This window comes from Myxine glutinosa, chromosome 10 (genome assembly GCF_964187855.1).
Source record: "Myxine glutinosa chromosome 10, kmMyxGlut1.1, whole genome shotgun sequence".
Lineage (NCBI taxonomy): Eukaryota > Metazoa > Chordata > Myxini > Myxiniformes > Myxinidae > Myxine > Myxine glutinosa.
Window position 1 is genome coordinate 8,188,246 of NC_136270.1, and position 20,246 is coordinate 8,208,491.

General features: G+C 41.2%; 2 protein-coding genes across 2 annotated transcripts in view; one reads left to right on the forward strand and one right to left on the reverse strand.

Annotated features, from left to right (window-relative positions):
• CEP89 (centrosomal protein 89) overlaps nucleotides 1-20,246 on the forward strand; it is a 211,511-nt gene that overhangs the window by 45,359 nt on the left and 145,906 nt on the right. The window contains exons 4-9 of the mRNA XM_068127073.2: nucleotides 8,030-8,303; nucleotides 8,441-8,540; nucleotides 15,840-16,172; nucleotides 17,625-17,755; nucleotides 18,914-18,964; nucleotides 19,314-19,397. Coding sequence (XP_067983174.2) covers nucleotides 8,030-8,303; nucleotides 8,441-8,540; nucleotides 15,840-16,172; nucleotides 17,625-17,755; nucleotides 18,914-18,964; nucleotides 19,314-19,397 — 973 coding nt within the window. The remainder of the gene's footprint in view (nucleotides 1-8,029; nucleotides 8,304-8,440; nucleotides 8,541-15,839; nucleotides 16,173-17,624; nucleotides 17,756-18,913; nucleotides 18,965-19,313; nucleotides 19,398-20,246) is intronic.
• Nucleotides 16,000-20,246, reverse strand: part of LOC137434252 (E3 ubiquitin-protein ligase RNF182-like) — a 142,511-nt gene continuing 138,264 nt past the window's right edge. The window contains exon 2 of the transcript XR_010985827.2: nucleotides 16,000-16,120. The gene's annotated coding sequence lies outside the window, so the exon portion shown is untranslated. The remainder of the gene's footprint in view (nucleotides 16,121-20,246) is intronic.

Sequence of the window (20,246 nt, forward strand, 5' to 3'; positions counted from 1 at the left end):
CAAGAACAAGTGACATAGTCACAATGACATAGTCAGTGACATAGTCAGTGACATAGTCACAGTCGGGTGACATAGTCACAATTTCGGTCTTCGAGGCCGGCCGATAGGCACAGTGTGACCAGAAGGGACGAGGTTCTCCTGACCACGTGGCCCTCGACTTGGTGGGGTTTGTCCGCACAATGTGGGCGCTTTCAGGATGAACTTTAGCCGGGGAGCGTTTGGGCGCCCCGGTCTGATACTGCCACCCACGCGCAGAACAACTTGTGAGTGCACGTGGGTCCCGGCGGTCCCACTGGCCTAGCGCTACCATGTTTAGACAGCGAACTCCGTCCCCGGGCACCGGCACCTACTCCCGGAAGTTTGAGAGAATAGCGGCGCCGGGCACGGTAGGACACCCGCGGAGCCCCGGCGGACCAGGGATGCGCGAGCCTACGCGTTAGCGTGCTACGGCGGAATCAACGGCTTCGGCCACGGCCGGGCCAATATTCGGCCCGGTCGCACCGGAAATGGACTGGTTCGACGCCCGCGCTGGAGAGGTCGCGGGCGACTGAGATGTATTAACAAATTAATTAATTAATTTGAGACGTCCGATTTCTAGTGTTTGGAAATTTGGAAGAGCTTGACCCTAGCCTTTCCCTTGCGAGGGCAAGGAGGAACTTAACGCTTGACACTTGAGCTTAGTTTGAAGTGCACCCTGACCAGCGCTCACGGTGGGACGGCAAGGCAACCAGAAGGGACGAGGTTCTCCTGACCACGTGGCCCTCGATCTGGGAAGCGAGAGGCGTTCCATTAGTGGACGCGCCCCTCACGCCCGACTTTTGGGCGGCCCCGGCAGGCCGTTTGTTTTGACGTTCCGTGACAGGCCCCGCACCCCAACCTCCGGGCCGACCGGGCGACCGGAATGAATCCCGGTGTCCCGATCCGAACCTTCAGAGCGGGCCGGCTGGGGAGTGACTGGCACCCCGTACCTGCACTTTCCATCCCTGCGGTCCCAAATACCGGAACCACCCGAATACCACTTTATTCGACAAATGAGGTGCGGCCTACATCTAGGCAAGGTCGCGTGACGTCATCGCGCTTTCACCTTAAAAGACTTATTTGATATAAGTTAATATTTTGATATAAGCCTTAGAAAACCAACCCTATCGAAGTCAATACCTCCAACGACACAGGCGCACATTCGTGCCGCGTGACGTGGTGACGTCATCGCGCTTTCACCTTAAAAGGCTTATTTGATATAAGTTCATATTTTGATATAAGCCTTAGAAAACCAACCCTATAGAAGTCAATAATTTAGCTCTTTCACGAGCCTCGATTCAGTATACAAAAAAAAAAGAAAAAAAAAAAAGTCAATTAGATTTTGGTTTAGGTCCGGATCCAGATCCCGCCTATCCGTGGATACAAAATGTAAACTGTTCAGCCTAGCAGAGATATGCTCTCTAAACAGAGACTAAACAGTGCTGTTCTCGATTACCTTGTGGTTCCGGAACCAATCGAACAATATTCTACGGGGTCCGCCAAAATTCGTGATTGTATTTAAAACAGAAATGTAGGAAACAAGAAATATGTTGTACTGAATATGTAAGATGGAAATGAAAGACCACACTTTGGAGATTATTACCAATTTATTTCATGAACATCACTTCCAGTAAGGACTGCCATGGGCATTCACACAAAATTGTGCCACTTCACAACAGACTCCATCACTGATGCCAGTGTTTCCAACTGAGTGTTAAGAATTTCTTTACGAATGTTGTCCTTTAGTTCCTCTGTATGGACCCATTGTCCTTTTTCATAATCTGACTAAGTGAAGTCTTGGTAATCTACAGTTCATGGGATTACTGTTTACACGATTTCTTCGGGTAAAGCATGGCATCTTCCTGGACAGCCACAATATTTGCTGTAGTTTTCACTGATCTTGGACAACCTGACTTTTTTGCATCTACCACTTAACCAGTCAATCAGAATGCTGTCATCCATCCCCTTATGGCTTTGCTTGTCAGTGCTATTCTCACACCATGTGCTCTTTGGAATTTAAGTTGTGCATACACAACATAGCAGCCATTTCGGAAGTGCAGTTCCACAATCAGTGCCCTCTGAAGTGTCCACTTGTCCATGATAAATTCAACCCTTGTGATTAACCTGCAACAGAAAAACAAACAATTAGTACATTGCCTTCAGCACAATTTACAATGCAAATACAGTCATGACTTTTGGCAGACCCTGCATATTTATATCAGCCCTCACAGCTCCCAAAGCTCCCACTCCAACCCCTCCCAACATGATTAAGAGCAAATGTCATTTTAAACTTATGCAGTACATGCACAAAGCCCCAGATAAGTCCTTCCCATCGGTGTTCAAAACAACCTAATCCAGATACACATTCTATTCACTGATAGTGATTTGTCGGGGGTTGGGTGACCTTGCACCGACGGACCACGTCGAGAGTTTGCAGTACGAGTAAGTGCCCGTTTGACAGTTCTCCAAGTATTTTGTTGTGCAGAGGCAAAGTCCTTTCTCTCAGGTACTTTTCCAAATATTTTTGGCTTCCTTCAGAAACTTGGTGAGCCATTCCAATTAGTAATCTTTTTCCCGAACACATCATGCATTTTATTTCGCGCCAAACTCTTCAGCTTCCTGGGGTTTTTGTGCATGTGCAACAAGCATTTTGGGGTGGATTACGTCATTTTGAAAGTGCTATATTGATACACTAATAGTGTGCCCTGGCATCCTGTAGTTACCTCTGCCACCAAAGGTGGATGAAGGTTATGTTTTCACCCCTGTCTGTCCGTTTGTCTGTCCTTTTGTCTGTTTGTTTGTGAACAAGATATCTCAAAAAGTTGTGGACGAATTTGGACTAAATTTGGCCGAGATGTAGCGTTGGGTGTCTGACAATGACAAATATATTCGATTTTGGTGAAGATCTGAATATGGATTCGGATATGAGAATTATTTAATTTTAAAAGTGATTCTTCACCATTGGGGGATAGGGCCAAAAGCGATACATAGCGGGACATCTCTAAAAGTTATGGATGGATTTGGACAAAACTTCTTGGATAGGTTGGATGTGTGATAAGGAAGAATCGATTCAATGGTGAAGATCCGGATCCGGATACAGCTAGTATAATTTTTTTAAGTGATTCTTCATCATTGAATGATATGGCCAACCAGGCAGAGGTATGCTCTCTACTGAGTGCCGTTCTAGTTGTGGTATGTGCTCATCACACTTTCGTAAATATTGGTGTATTTGTTTTCTGTTAGTGGAATGTTTATTTTTTTATTATTCAGTGACATGCACTATCTTTTTTTGGGGGGGTTTAGTTTAAATTCCATTCATTCAAACATACAAAGCAAATATATAATAAAATACGTGTGTAACTATAGAACCAAAGTCGAGTATGTTTATTGAACTGCAGGATTGAAATAAATAAGAAACTAGAAAGAGCAATCAGAGATTGCAGACCCTTGCCAGGACGTGTTTTGAGTGGTTTTATGGCTTTTGTGTTAAATAAATATGGAGGCCGAACCACGTGACTGATGACATCATTATTATTTTTTCCTCCACCAATTTATCCCGAGATGATGCTCAATAAATTTCATCTTGATCGGATGAAATTTTGTACTGGTCAAATTATGACGTCATAATGGAGGCACCTATGACATCATCATTAACATATGTTATTACCGATGGAGACTTCTTTACAATGAGCCATGTCTCAATTTTTTATATGCAGTGCTTTCGGAGATATAGAGGTGCAAATGTTTTCGGTTTTTCCAAGATGGCGGCCGAACCACGTATGACGTCATAATTATCATTAAAAAATTATACAGGTGGAGTTGCACCCATGATGAAAATTTCCTGTCAATCGGACCAACGGCTGCAGAGAAAATCATTTATTCTGTGCGGACAAACAAACAGACAAACAGACAAACAAACAGACAGACAGACAAACAAACGGACTCAAATGCAATACCTTCTCCTCTGGCGAGGGTATCTAGAACGGCACTCAGGAGAGAGAATACCTCCGTCTGGTTGGCCATATCACTCAATGGTGAAGAATCACTTAAAAAATGAAATAATTATCATATCCGAATCCATATTCAGATATTCACCAAAACTGAATCGTTTCTTCCTTGTCACACACACAACCTCTCCAACAAGTTTCGTCCAAATCCGTCCATAACCTTTTGAGATATCCTTCTATGTATCGTTTTTGGCCCTATCTCCCAATGGTGAAGAATCACTTTAAAATTCTAGTAGCCGTATCCGAATCTGGATCTTCACCAAAATCGAATCATTTCGTCATTGTGACATACGTTGCATCTCTGCCAAATTTCGTCTGAATCCGTCCACAACTTTTTGAGATATTTTGTTCACAAACAAGCAAACAGAGGTGAAAAGATAACCTCCATCCACCTTTGGTGGCAGAGGTAATAATATGATGGTGTCTGTCCATGCGATCACCTCTGAGAACGTTGTCGAAGTCTTTCGTTGTGCAGAGGGACAGTCCTTTCTCTCAGGTACTTTTCCAAGTATTTTTGGCTTCTTTTATAAGCTTTGTGAGACATTTTAGGTAACAATCCCTCTCTCACACACACACGATATACTTTATCAGGCTGGAAACACCGCCGCTTCCTGGGGTTTCTGGTAATGTGCACCGAGCATTCTGGGGCGGATTACCTCATTTTTAAAGTCGTGTATCGAGATATGGGGCAACAAAACAATGTATAGCACGATATTTCAAGAAGTTATTGACAGATTGGGATGGACCTTTGTGGATGAGTTGGGTAGGTGACAAGAACAAGCCAATTATATTTTGGTTGAGTGCCAGATGCCTATGATTGGGATCCAAAAGTTAAATTGTTCAGCCTGGTGGAGAGTTTTCATTGTGATTCTAATTATATTTAGTGAGAAATAAAACACGAGGCATTACTTTTGTACCGACCCTCATACAATTAGAAGGCGAGTATGTCTATAAATTATGTACTGTGCTATTAAGAATGTGAAAAAGACTCAGTGGCGTAATGACTAGAACATCAGCTCTGATTCGAAGACGTTCGTGGTTCAAACCCGATCCGAGTTACACCAAAGACTTTTAAAATGGTACGAGGTGCTTCCTTTCTTGACGTTCAGCATTTAAAAGGATATAGTATGAACAATGCTGGAAAGGCAATGGCAAACCACCCAGGATATAAAACCTTGCCAAGAAACTGCTTTGGAGGCATTCAACTCTCGAAAAGTGTACGGTACATCAAAATCAATGAATAATATGAGTTTGTCAATAAAGTACATTCTATTAGGAACATGTTTTTATCCGTAGTGTATGTATTCTTAGAATGCGCGTACTTCTATAAAATACATATGATTGGAATGTGAGTACTTTTATAAAATACATATGATTGGAATGTGAGTACTTCTATAAAATACATATGATTGGAATGTGAGTACTTTTATAAAATACATATGATTGGAATGTGAATACTTCTATAAAATACATATGATTGGAATGTGAGTACTTTTATAAAATACATATGATTGGAATGTGAATACTTCTATAAAATACATATGATTGGAATGTGAATACTTCGATAAAATACATATGATTGGAATGTGAGTACTTTTATAAAATACATATGATTGGAATGTGAGTACTTTTATAAAATACATATGATTGGAATGTGAATACTTCTATAAAATACATATGATTGGAATGTGAATACTTCTATAAAATACATATGATTGGAATGTGAGTACTTTTATAAAATACATATGATTGGAATGTGAGTACTTTTATAAAATACATATGATTGGAATGTGAGTACTTTTATAAAATACATATGATTGGAATGTGAGTACTTTTATAAAATACATATGATTGGAATGTGAATACTTTTATAAAATACATATGATTGGAATGTGAATACTTCTATAAAATACATATGATTGGAATGTGAGTACTTTTATAAAATACATATGATTGGAATGTGAGTACTTTTATAAAATACATATGATTGGAATGTGAATACTTCTATAAAATACATATGATTGGAATGTGAATACTTCTATAAAATACATATGATTGGAATGTGAGTACTTTTATAAAATACATATGATTGGAATGTGAGTACTTCTATAAAATACATATGATTGGAATGTGAATACTTCTATAAAATACATATGATTGGAATGTGAATACTTCTATAAAATACATATGATTGGAATGTGAGTACTTTTATAAAATACATATGATTGGAATGTGAGTACTTTTATAAAATACATATGATTGGAATGTGAATACTTCTATAAAATACATATGATTGGAATGTGAGTACTTTTATAAAATACATATGATTGGAATGTGAATACTTCTATAAAATACATATGATTGGAATGTGAATACTTCTATAAAATACATATGATTGGAATGTGAGTACTTTTATAAAATACATATGATTGGAATGTGAGTACTTTTATAAAATACATATGATTGGAATGTGAGTACTTCTATAAAATACATATGATTGGAATGTGAGTACTTCTATAAAATACATATGATTGGAATGTGAGTACTTCTATAAAATACATATGATTGGAATGTGAGTACTTTTATAAAATACATATGATTGGAATGTGAGTACTTTTATAAAATACATATGATTGGAATGTGAGTACTTTTATAAAATACATATGATTGGAATGTGAGTACTTTTATAAAATACATATGATTGGAATGTGAATACTTCTATAAAATACATATGATTGGAATGTGAATACTTCTATAAAATACATATGATTGGAATGTGACTACTTCTATAAAATACATATGATTGGAATGTGAGTACTTTTATAAAATACATATGATTGGAATGTGAATACTTCTATAAAATACATATGATTGGAATGTGAGTACTTTTATAAAATACATATGATTGGAATGTGAGTACTTTTATAAAATACATATGATTGGAATGTGAATACTTCTATAAAATACATATGATTGGAATGTGAGTACTTTTATAAAATACATATGATTGGAATGTGAGTACTTTTATAAAATACATATGATTGGAATGTGAGTACTTTTATAAAATACATATGATTGGAATGTGAGTACTTTTATAAAATACATATGATTGGAATGTGAGTACTTTTATAAAATACATATGATTGGAATGTGAATACTTCTATAAAATACATATGATTGGAATGTGAGTACTTTTATAAAATACATATGATTGGAATGTGAGTACTTTTATAAAATACATATGATTGGAATGTGAGTACTTCTATAAAATACATATGATTGGAATGTGAGTACTTCTATAAAATACATATGATTGGAATGTGAGTACTTCTATAAAATACATATGATTGGAATGTGAGTACTTCTATAAAATACATATGATTGGAATGTGAGTACTTCTATAAAATACATATGATTGGAATGTGAGTACTTCTATAAAATACATATGATTGGAATGTGAATCAATACAACAAAACCGAAAAGGTCTGTTTGCGTGCCGCATGAACATAAATCTACGTCATCAATAAACCACACAAATACAACAGCTTATAAACACCACACAACATGTCCTGGCGAGGGTCTGCAATCTCTGATTGCTCTTTCTAGTTAATAATTGTGTCATGTCTTTATGTCTGGGATTCCGTATTTGTTTTGTCCAGTGCCCTCGCTGGATTATTTATTTTTCTTAAGCCATGTGTGTGTGTCTGGTTCCTGCCATCTTTTCCATGCAGACCATGTGGTTAATTGACAACCCCTGGTTGAAATAAATGAATTGGTGTAATTAATCCCGTTTTTTGCTATTTGCACATGTTACACATGCAAGACTAGAGGCACACTGCACCTACGCTTGGCCACATGCTTTCTACATATGGCCTGAGGCCGGCTATCCACAGGATTGATTCCTGACGTGTGCGGTTCCCTTAAACAATAATATAGGTGTGTGTGCATATGTGTAAGTAGAATTGTATTAATTATTATTGATGTATGTCTTTCCTAACTTACAGAATAAGTAAGAATGAAGATGGATGCAATGTGACGTGGGCAGAACATGAGGAGGTTGAGATAATTACATTTGCTGAGGATCAACACAAAGCTCCAAACGATGCCACACTCCATTCCGAGTCTGACGAGGAAACGGGAGAGGAGGAAGAGACTAAGGGGCTGCACAAGAGAAGAGTGAAACGGTGTCACGAACTTGGGATTCCGCTTGGTGTTGCACATGAAGGTCAAAAAGAAAGAACGATTCACCAAGGAATGCCTCACGATGATAGAGATCAGGTTAGATTGGTAATGTACGATAGCCATGGCCTCACAATTTTATAATTTGTTTTTCACATTGCCATAACACAATGCAAAAGACATGTAAATGCACCAATGGGAATGAATGATGCATTGTTTTTTAACCGCGGATGCAGTCGCTGGAATCGGAAAGCAGCGATCTCACAGATGTCTCTCCCTGTGAAGCCTCGTCTCTTGCGATCTCTCCACCACCCAATTCTAACCGACCTCCTGCAGGTAAGGAAATAGCAATGGATGCAAAATAGCAATTGGCTGTCGATTGTTAAGTTAGAAATCTCATTTTTATCCCCCAGGAATACTTTCATGATGGGTCTGGCCGTCGCATTGTCTTAGTCATAATAGCCATAAGAATTCATTATACGTGAGATGTGTTGAGTATTCACATGATATGCATAGATATGTGAATCCTTATGTAGAGGGAATGAGGAAAAAGGAAGGACAGAAGATTAGAGAAGGAGATTTGGATAATGGCTATACTTTGCTTTTGAAAGTAAAAAATGATGGCGATACACGTCAAATTATATGTAATGTTCATGTGTTGGTGTAATTACCAGCATTTGATTTCTGAGATGCTATTTCTTGTCCATCATAATCAATCTACATCATCATTCATTACATGCGAAGAGAATGGTTTTCTCATGAGCTACAAAGGGACTCATTATGATATAACAACAGGCATTTTAAGGCCATTTTCCCTGCTAGAGCGGGGGTTCGCCTTGTGGTCCCCATGACAATCTTCTCCATTTTGCCCTATTTTCTGCATCTCCCCTTGTTAACCCCCTTGCCCACATTTCTTCTTCCACCATCTTCAGCCAAGTCTTTCTCGGTCTTCCCCGGTCTTCCCCGTCCTCTACTTCCTTCTACATTCATTTCCATCACTCTTCTCAACCAGTCACAATCAACCTTCCTCAACACATGACTAAAGCATCTCAACCTGTTTTTTTTTTTTTTTTTTTTTTTTTTGTTTTTTTTTGGTTGGATACAAGATCGAAGCTCGTGAAAGAGCTAACATTAATCAGACAAAAAGTCAAACCGACACAAACCAACACATAAAACACAAAATAAGGGGAGCGGTAGACGAGATGGGGACAGAGAGGGAAGGACACAAACACAACATTTGAGAGCAGGGACATCGGGAGAAATGTGGGAGGGAGAGGGCTTGGGGGGAGGTGGGAGAGGTATAAAACATATGGACACTGCAAGGACTTCCAGGAAAGAAGTTGGAATTTCGAAAAAGTGTATCTGGGGTGAATTAGTGGGGGTAGAAAAGATCAAGGTTTTGGATGGGGGAAGATAAGAGATGGTGGTGAACAGCTGTTTTAAAGACCTGGAGGGAGGAGTGGGATTGAAGGGAGTGGGGGAGTTTGTTCCAGAGGCAGGAGAAAAGGGGAATGACAGAGTGAAGGTGAGCAGAGAGCCTAGATTTTGGCAGATTAACCATAAGAGGGTTGCTGGCAGATCTTGTGCGACCTGAAGGAATATTGGGGGGACACAGCACAGAGAGAGCTGGGGGAGCAAGGCCGGAGAGGAGTCGGTAGAAGACAGAAAGACCACCTACCTGCCTGCGGTGAGTGAGTGAAAGGCCCTCGGAGTAGCTTCATCGCAGGAGATTCCAATGATTCTGAAAGCTTTGGTTTCAACAGCGTGAAGTCGAGCTAGGTGCGAGGCAGGAGCACCGGGGGAACAGTATTCCATTGAGCTGCAGATGAAAGCCTTGTTTGTGGTGAGGAGCTCAGGTGTGCCAAGGAAGGACTTCGCACGAAGGCCAGATTTGGCCATTTGCACTTGGAACCAATAATTTGACTACCTTTAAAAAATAAATGAACAAATAAAACTCCCACCGACGAACAACTTCTTCTCTTCTCTTCTCAACTTCTCTTCACAGTATCCATCACAGGCTCTATTCCCATCATCTTTCACAATTCATCATTTGTCTTCCTCTCTCTCAACGATACTTCACACATCCACCGAACCATTGGCATTTCCACCCTTTCCAGCCTTCGTTGCTGCTCTATGTTCATTACCCATGTCTCACTCCCATAAATCATAACACTTCTCACACATGCAGCATACACCTTTCCCTTCAGCTTCAACGACACTCCCCTCCTCATCAGCATGCCACTCAGTTCCCGAAACTTCTTCCATGCACATCTCACGCTAGCAACCGTTGCCGAGTCTGATCCACCTTCTCCATTCAGCATGTCTCCGAGGTAACAAAATGTTTTCACACCTTCCAGCTTCACGCCGTCTCCAAGATCCAACTCAACATTTCCTCCATCTGCAGCTCCCTCTGTGCACACCTTACACTTGAATGTAGTTGCCACACTGGTTAATGAACCTCTCAAACCACTACATTTTTGATGAACCCACTCAGCGCACGTTGTACATTGAATGGAGTTCACTCCGACACCCTTCCTGCACACGGCCACTTCCCAGTTCTTTCCACCTCACCACATGCTTTAACACTTGCCATCACCTTCGTTTTTCCAATATTCACCTTCAGACCTTTTGTCTCCATACTTTCCTTCCACTTGTTCATCTTCTCCTTCAGTCCATCCATATTTTTTGCAATCAACACCAGATCACCTGCATACAACAACTCCCACGGCGAACCCTCCTTTACGTTCCGAGCCAGCACCTCCATCACAGCTACAAATAGTAGTGGACTTAGTACCGACCCCTGATGCACTCCCACCTTTACCTCAAACTCACCACTGTCTCTGTCCTTCATCCTTACAGCTGTGCGTGCTGTTTTGTACATTGCCATCACTACTCTGATCAATCATTCCTCCACTCTTAACTTCCTCAATGCCCATGTCACTACTTCGCGTGGAACCCTATCGAATGCTTTCTCCAGATCAACAAATCCAAGAAACAACTTCTTCCTCTTCTCCATGTACTTCTCCTGCAACTGCCTTACAATAAAAAGCATGTCTGTCGTTCCTCTTCCTGGCATAAATCCAAACTGCCTTTCATCGATCTTCACTTTCTTCCTTATCACTCCTCTCCAACACCCTTTCCAATACCCTCATTCCATGCTCCAATAACTTTATCGCTCGATACGAGCCACAGTCCAGGGGGTCACCTTTCCCCTTGTATAGAGGGACGAGTGTACTCAGTTCCCATTCCACTGGAATGTGGCCTTCTTTCACCACCAGTTTACAGATCTCTGTCATTCTCTTCACACAACAACTTCCTGCTGCCTTCAACATATCTCCCACAACTCCCGTCGGCCCTTCTGCTTTTCTACTCTTGATTGCTTTTATCGCTTCCTCAACTTCCTTCTCAGTTATCTTCTCTGCCGGTCCTAAAACCGGGTTACTCTCCATGTTCCCATCCCATTCATTCTCTGCATTGAACAGCATTTCCATATTTCTCTTCCATCTTCCTTTAATTCCTTCTGGATCCACAACGATTTGTCCCACTTCATCCTTCAAGCAACTCACCCCCATCACATCACACCTCTCTTTCGCTATCTGCTTTGCAATCCTGAATACCACTCTCTGACCCTCTTCCAAATCCAAGCGTTCTCCAAACATTTTCCGACATGCCTCGTGCGCCTTTGCTACCTCTTTCTTTGCAGCCTTCCTGGCTGCCTTATAGCTTTCATGCTCTGCCTTTTCTGCCCCTGTACCCTTCGCCTTCTGCCACTCCTTGAACTTCTTCCTCTTCTCGTCAATCCTCTTTCAACTTCCTCATCCCACCACCATGTTTCCGAGTGCCTCGGTGGTCCTTTTGTCCATCCACATGCCTCACCAACGGCTCCCAACAGACTATCTTTCATTGACATCCAACCACTTTCAAGCTCAACCACATCATCCTCTACCATACTCAGCATCTCTTTTAATGCCTTCCTCACTGTCACCTCTTTCAACCTCCACACCTTCATTATTGGTTGGTCCTTCACCCACCGAGCTCTCCTCGCACCTTTCACCCTTATGGCGCAGACAACTAAGTGGTGCTGTGAAACAGCCTCCTCCCCCGGGATCACCTTTGTGTCCCGGAGGTGCCCCCTATCTCGCCTACGCACCAGCAGGTAGTCAACGGTTGTCGTCTGACCCAGCTGACGTGTATGTAACAAGCTTATTATCCTCTTTCTGGAACTGAGTATTACAAATCAACAAATCAGCTCCATCAACAAACTCCAAAATCCTTTCACCTTCTCCATTCCTCACACCATATTCCTAACCCCCATGAACTCCCTCAAAACTGTCCATACTCCTTCCCACATGTCCATTTAGGTCTCCTCCTACCACAACAGCTTCCTCATCTTTCATGTTTTCCATCAGCTTCTCTATTGCACATCAGAACTTGTCCTTCTCTTCATCGCTCTGACCGACCTGCGGAGCATATCCCGAGATGACGTTCACCAAGAGCTTTCCAATCATCATTTTAACCATCAACCTTTCACTCACTCTAGTCACACTCACCACACTGTCTACAAACTCCTCAGAAAACAGGACACCAACACCATTCACGCCCTCCGGGCACCCTTGCCACACAAACGTGTATTTCTGTCCCTGCCTACCCTTCACCATTCTCACACCACTTCCCTTCCATCTCGTCTCCTGCACACAACATATGTCCACTCTTCTTCTGACCAATACTTCCACCATTTCTCCTGATCTCCCTGTCATTGTCCCTACATTCAATGTCCCAAACCTCAGAAACCAATCTCCACGTCGGGCATCAGACGTTTCATCGTCATAAATGGAGTGATTTCCACCCTTGCTTCGATCGGGTTCCCCACCTTGAGTTTTGACGAGATGGAGTGGGGTCCCCCACGGGTACTTCGGGCTGTACCCTGCCCATATGTAGTTGTAATTGTCATGGTTTCCTTTTTGAGGCAATGCTTTTATGGCTGGATGCCCTTCCTGATGCCAACCCTTTTAGTCGCCTCTTACGACACGCAGGGATACTGTGTACCTATTCTAAACCGGGCTACACACCGGAGACTCATTATGATATAACTCAATTAAATTGGCCCTAAGAAACGACAATTTGGACAATTTTGAATCCATAATTATTTATTACTCTATGTCAGCTCTCATTCCCCAGTTAAATTCCATGAGGCATAATTATTCTGTCAAGATCATTTTTGTGTTTTTTTGTTTTTGTTTTTTGTTGTTTTCGAAACTGGGTAACCATTGCTGCAGCGAAGTACTTTCCTTGATTCAAATCTAACACTCCCAATGACTCATATTTTCTGGGATTAAAGAACCAAGCATTTGCATTGACACATGACATGCAATCTTGTCTCCCCCTTGGTTGGGTTGTCGAAGACTAAACCGACATCCCTCATGAGTTTTGCTAGTGGGGAAGGTGACTGTGACTCCCTGCCGTATTAAAAACAACACCTGACAACGGGCGGATGAGCTCCCGTAGGGAGCCAACAGCCATCCAGTAAGGAGATGGTGTCTCCTAAAAAACACCCATCCAGATTGGACCGGTTCGAGTCATAACAAAGACTTTTAAAATGGCGTGTGCTGCTTCCTTGCGTGACATTCAGCATTTAAAGGGATAGAGCACGGACAATCCCCATCGGTTTGCATTCATGGAGCAAAGGAAATTCCTCCTGAGTCGCTGGTACCCAGAGTATCACGGGAAGTGACGGTAGTGACGGCACTTCCCCCAAGCTCAGTGGCTGTGTGAAGTGTTTGTCTCGTCGGTATGTCATTGTGTGTGTGTGTGTGTGTGTGTGTGTGTGTGTGTGTGTGTGTGTGTGTGTGTGTGTGTGTGTGTGTGTGTGTGTGTGTGTGTGTGTGTGTGTGTGTGTGTGTGTGTGTGTGTGTGCTCGTGCGTCAGCGTCAGCTCTATTATGAGCCTTAGACCATGTATAAAGAAATAAACGATATCCAAATTCTCTAAAAAAAAATTTTTTTTTTTGTATACTGAATCAAGGCTCGTGAAAGAGCTAACATTTACTTCACAAACAAATCAACCAGACAAACAAAATATGTAAAAAGAGGGAGCGGAAAACAAGATGGGGAGAGAAGGGGAAACACACAAACACAACATTTGAAAGCAGGGAGATGTGTGGAAGGGAGAGGGCTTGGGGGGAGGAGGCGTGGGAAGGGGGGGGGGGGGAGGGAGAAGTATAAAACACAAGGACACCAAGGACTTCCAGGACAGAAGTTGGTATTTCAAAAAAGTGGAATTGGGGTGAAATTAGCGGGGGTAGAAAAGATCAAATGGTATTGTTAATAATAATGGTATTGTTAATAATAATTAATTGTTAATAATTGTTAATAATAATTAATAATAATTAAAAAAAAAAAAATTAATAAAAGATCAATAATAATGGTATTGTTATGATTATTAAGGGCAGGGGGACAAAAGGGAGTTGTCGTTAGTTATAAGAAGATCACACACAGTTTGTATTGTGCATAGATCTGAGGACTTTTGAACATGTACTGTATTAAGGATAGGTAATAGGGATACGTGTGTGGCATATGGCTCGCCAGTGGAAGACCCTCATCTATTTTGGACTAGTCCACACATCAAAGCGGCCAATCTGGGGGTCATGTTTGCTTCCTTTCCTCCCACCCCCTCTCACACACAATGGGAATGGGGGTAGTGGGAGGGGAGGAACATTTTTGGTTGATTCCACAGACGGCCTCTCCACTTTCTGTATGCTAACTGGTAGTGATGACTTCAGAAGGCCATGTGTCACCTTCACTCTCAGACTCAGGTTGATTCAATCCACATCTCCATAGCTAATATAATAGTGGGTGGAAGACGACTTGGGATTGTCGCCTGTATACATGCCACAGTGCAAGTGGTTTACTGACCCCTGCTTATTAGCCACGGTACTAAATATATTTACCCCCCCCCCCCGCCCCCCCCCCCCCCCCCACCCTCCAGGCTGCTCCGAAAGGGAGCGGGTGTTTCTAGTCACACAACTCGGTCATTCCTATTCATAATACAATGTAGCACACAGCGCACCATTCTCTATGCGGAAATGGCGTCCACGCACAATGTCAATAATTTGTCCATAAAGCGTCACTTCCATTCCTGAAATCACTTCTTTGGCAGGATGCTGAAACATTGTCTCTCAATTCTGCAAACCAAATGCAGTTCAACAGACACTAAACTATATAATTTGATTCATTTTCTCCCCCAAGTTGCATGAGCATACTGCCCAAAGATATCTCAGCTCTACGTAGTTTAAGTTAACACAATATCAGAATATCACAAATTCCAGATTCTTATACACATATGTGTGAGCGTGACATTCGTTGCATGGACTGTACTACAACGTGTCACAAAAAATGTTATTTCCAAATATTGTCCAAATTTAAATTTTCTCCATGGAAACGGTAATTATCACACAATGTAGTGAGAATTATGCTGCTTTTGTGGTTACGAAATTACATCACTCATTGGCAAAATTAAGTGATAATTTATCCAATGTATGGATTTGTTTTGTAATTTATTTCCTGAAGGGAGATTTGGAATGCCTTCTGAGTACATCTACTGACAGGTATGTGCACCTTTGTTCTGACCTTTTGGCAGGTGAGCTTCGTGCCAGCAATGCTTTGCAGCAATTCACCACAATTTCATCAATTCACCACCCATCACCAATGGCCACTCTAAAATCTCAGCTCATTGAACCTGAAGAACCCATGACACAGAGTCGTAAAGATCTTCAGGGCATGAAATATAAAGTTGCACCTTCACCTGATCATCGAGAGCTGCCGGATCACCAGTCCTCTTTACCAGCTCGTAAACCAGACTCTTTGAAGCGGAAAGAGAGGAGATCTCGTACGACAAGTCTTGTAGACTCGAGAACTCATCTGCAAGCACAGGAGAGTGAAGTGGAAGATGGAAAATGGCCTCTTGCTGATGGTAAGGCAGAGATTAATGCCATGTTTTAACCACTTTCACTTCTATCAGCCAATTGGATTTAACCTTGGATTGCACTTTTGAATTTTTTGGTTTCATCAAAACCATGGCGCGATTCACAATAGCTCAGAGGAAACAAACTCGCTTTTGAGTTGTCTCATTAGAGTTTGATTATCGGCCTTGCTTTAAAAGTTGGTCGTGGTGCTTCACGGCCGGATGTTTCATCATTGAGTACTGTACATACTTTGGATGGGATGTTAATCATTAGCTTGTGGATATTAAACATGTCATGGTGCTCGTACCTTTCTCAAAAATGTGGACCATTATGTGCTGGTACTCGGGCCAAATCCTAAATTCCTGCCCTAATCAGTGGTCTACTGCATTAGCAGATTACCCATGCCACCAGAATTGTGATGCAACCATCAGCCAGGTGCTGCAGATGCTGAATTGAATGAAAAAATGATGGCTTTTGTCTTTGCCAACTTTCTCAACTGTTTAGTTTCATGAATCAGTGAAATGTCATGTTTCAAAAAGCAATACATTGAGTATATGTTGTGAGGGGAGGGACAGAATTGATTTTCATTTTGTCTTCGGAAGTAGTACTCAAGCGTTTGAATTTGTATTGTTCTTTTTTTAAATACAGACATCGCATTTCATGGAAAAGCAGAACGACCTGGGAGGGTGTTGGGAGAAATGTATGAGCAGACGATATAGATGAGATGATGAGAAACAGATGCACCACAGTGTAGGGAGAGGAGTATTTGGAGGATGGTGGGAATGGGGTCTCAGCAAGATGTCCATTGACTTAGCCCCGACCTCTTGTTTGATATTGAGGACATCCATCAATTGCTCACACAGGAAGCAGCATGTCTAAGGTGGAATGATCATGGCAGAAACCAAATTGATGGCTGGAGATCAAAGAGTAGAGAAAATATTTGGCTTGAGATCTGCTGGGATTATCCAATCCATCATTTTGCAGATGATGGGGAGAAGGCTGACTTGTTTGGAATCAAGAAGGTCAGTTTTGGCACCGTTCTTATGAATGATGGTAACCTTGGCAATTGTCCATGAGGTATGTTGGCAACCCTCAGAAACTGACCCATAAAAGAGCAGAGAAACATGAGTAGGCAAGGAAAATGAACAGTTTCGAGTATTTGAGCATTGAGTCAGAGGGTAGGTTTTCTCCACCTTGGTAGGAGGGAAGTTCCTGTGCTGTAGAATGTTTTCAGTTAGGGGGTGAAAGATTCCGAAAGTACGAGAGGGATTGGGGACATTTGCCTTTTCTGCAAAGACTAATCTCCTTTTCTTTTCTGTTTTCCTGTCATGGATGCAACGAAACTAGGTATAAACCAGAAATACTGCACCTTAATTTTCAAGGCTCCAATTTTAACCCCAGAACATCCAGAATTCCCAAGGTTCATGTTTTGATGGAAATGTTCAATATCATTCTTATAGGTCAGCAGTTGAAGCAGGAGTGGGCCAACCAGGATCTGTTGGAGGAGAACAGAACACTCAAGCTGATGGTGCACCGTTTGAGTTTGGAATTGGGACATTATCGTGCACAGCACGGCTTGAATGAAGCACAGGTAAAAGCTTTACATCCTCGCCTTTTTTGAAAAACTCTAATGGACAAGGAAGGGGACCAATCACACGTATCTTAAACTTGCAGCGATGTATTTGATTCTTCAATATGATCGCCTGTTCTGGGTGATGGGGATGGTGGGAAAGGCTCAAGGTTTTAAATATTCTTTTATAATTTATTTAATTGAAAAATTGTCTTTCTAATTGTCATGGGCAAAATGGGCAAAATGGAGAACATTGTCATGGGGACCGCAAGGCTAACCCCCGCTCTTGCAGGGGAAATGGCCTTTTAAAATGCCTGTTGTTGTTGTTGTTGTAATTGTCATGTTCTTGAAAAATTGTCCTCTTGGCCTCGACGTCGGTTTTGACTCTCCACTCTCTGTTGTTTAGCTTTTTTCTTGAGCCTCAACCTCTGTGGAGAAACAAAAGGAATAACAATTTCGCACTTCTTTTGCAGATTTACTTCGGTGAATTAAGATTCTGTTTTGAAGGCATCTCTTGAATGCTGATGTTTGCAATCTGCTGTTTGTATTAGTGATGGAAGAATTGACGAATAGTGGAATTGCGATTTCCATGCGAGTTATAATACGCTGATGACTTGGTATTGAATCCTGGAATTGAAGAAGAAGCGGAAGACGTTTTAAAAATGGAAAATTGAAAGAGAATAAAGGTTTGCGTGTCAACATTAATAAAATGAAGGTTATGGTGAGTAGTGAATAAGAAGAAAGGAAAGGAGTTTGTTCAATACATGGAAAAGGAGTTGGACGGAATTCAATTAGAAATAGGCAGTGTTGTAAATGGAGTCACAAGAGGTGCAATGGTATCATTATCAATTTGGTAAAAAACAAACAAACATGAAAGATGATATTTTCATATGTAAAATATGATGATCAATCATTTCAAGAAAAAGATGATGAAATGTCCAGTGATATCACTGCAGCGCTTGTGATACCATAAAAGGGTTGTTGTTGTTTTGAAGACGAGTCTTTTCAAAAGAAGTTCATGAAACATTAACCCTTTGCCCACTACTTATACAGTACGGTACAGTATATCCCCAACTGTCGAACTGTAAATATCGGCAAAAGTTTTTCTTTTGCACACAGCAGTATTAGCAGGTTGTTGTCATGCAAAGATTAACATGTGCATTTTTGTTTGTTCTGTAGAATTTCCATCAAGAAATGTTTACAAGTGATGAAACTTTTCCTCAATGGCTGGTGAGCAAACAATATGTGAAAAGCCAAACTGTTTTAACGTGTCTGATTTTGATTTAAGGCAGCAAGTTGTCCGAGATTGTATTTGGTGATCATAGTTGGAGCACCTACTGGTACTGCTATGGGATCAGTGACCCATCCTTTCATAGATAACCGCATGCAATGTTGTGTCCCTCCATCTCGCTGTTGTTGGTGTGTTTCCCCACTTTCTACTGTGCTTTAGCTACTATGTTCTATTCCATTCTGTGTTCTTGCTCTTCCATGAGCCTTGATTTTGTATATACAAAAAAAGAAATAAATATTTACACATTTTTTTTGTTCACAAGTGAAAACATTTTTGATGCTTGTGCAGGCAGACACACGACGTCTCTGTCCATTGGTGGCGGCTTATGAGGAAGGGATGCTTGAAAAGGATGAAATTGTTCATAACTATGGGGTAGGTGTGTGTGTGTGTGTGTGTGTGTGTGTGTGTGTGTGTGTGTGTGTGTGTGTGTGTGTGTGTGTGTGTGTGTGTGTGTGTGTGTGTGGTATTGTTTTTTGTTACATCATTTTCCATCACAATGAGCTGAAAATCTTTATGAAAGGAAATTGTATGTCGGCAGTTGTTCATCATTTAAAGTGCAAAAATAGAGAATACAAATGTTCCTGCACACTTATCAAAGTGCTTTTTCTTAAACAAAAAGACATAAAACTGTTGGGGAAAAAAGATTATAGGAAATCCTCACTTTACATCGAGGACATGTTCCTGGAAAGTGTGACTTAAAGTTAATTCATTTTTACCATCGACATAATGATATAAATAGGGGTTACGTTCCTGCAGAGTTTCGTGGTCGATATTTTCACCACAAAACAAATAATTATAAGATAAAATAAATATTTAAATCATAAAACAGTACAGGTGCACAAAATCCAGATAATTAAATGGAGTTATATATTATAACACTCACCAGATATTGTAACAATAGCCACCTTCTTCGATAATTTATTTCAAGAAGTCAGGCTAACTTGCAGTCGTTTCTGTGTTCGCACTAGCCACTTCAGCACTCATCCTAATGATACGAGGGACCCATGAAACATCCGCACAATTTAAAATCTCATGTCCATACCAACCCCTCCCCCCCTCCCACCCTCCACTGCCCCTCCCCACTTACAATCCCCAAGTCTGAGGACTTCGAGATTTACTCAACCTCCCCCTCCCAACCCAAAAGCTTCAATCCCCTTCACACTACAAGCCTTCAAACACCCCCACCCCCACCACAACTCCTCAACCTCCCACCCATCCTCC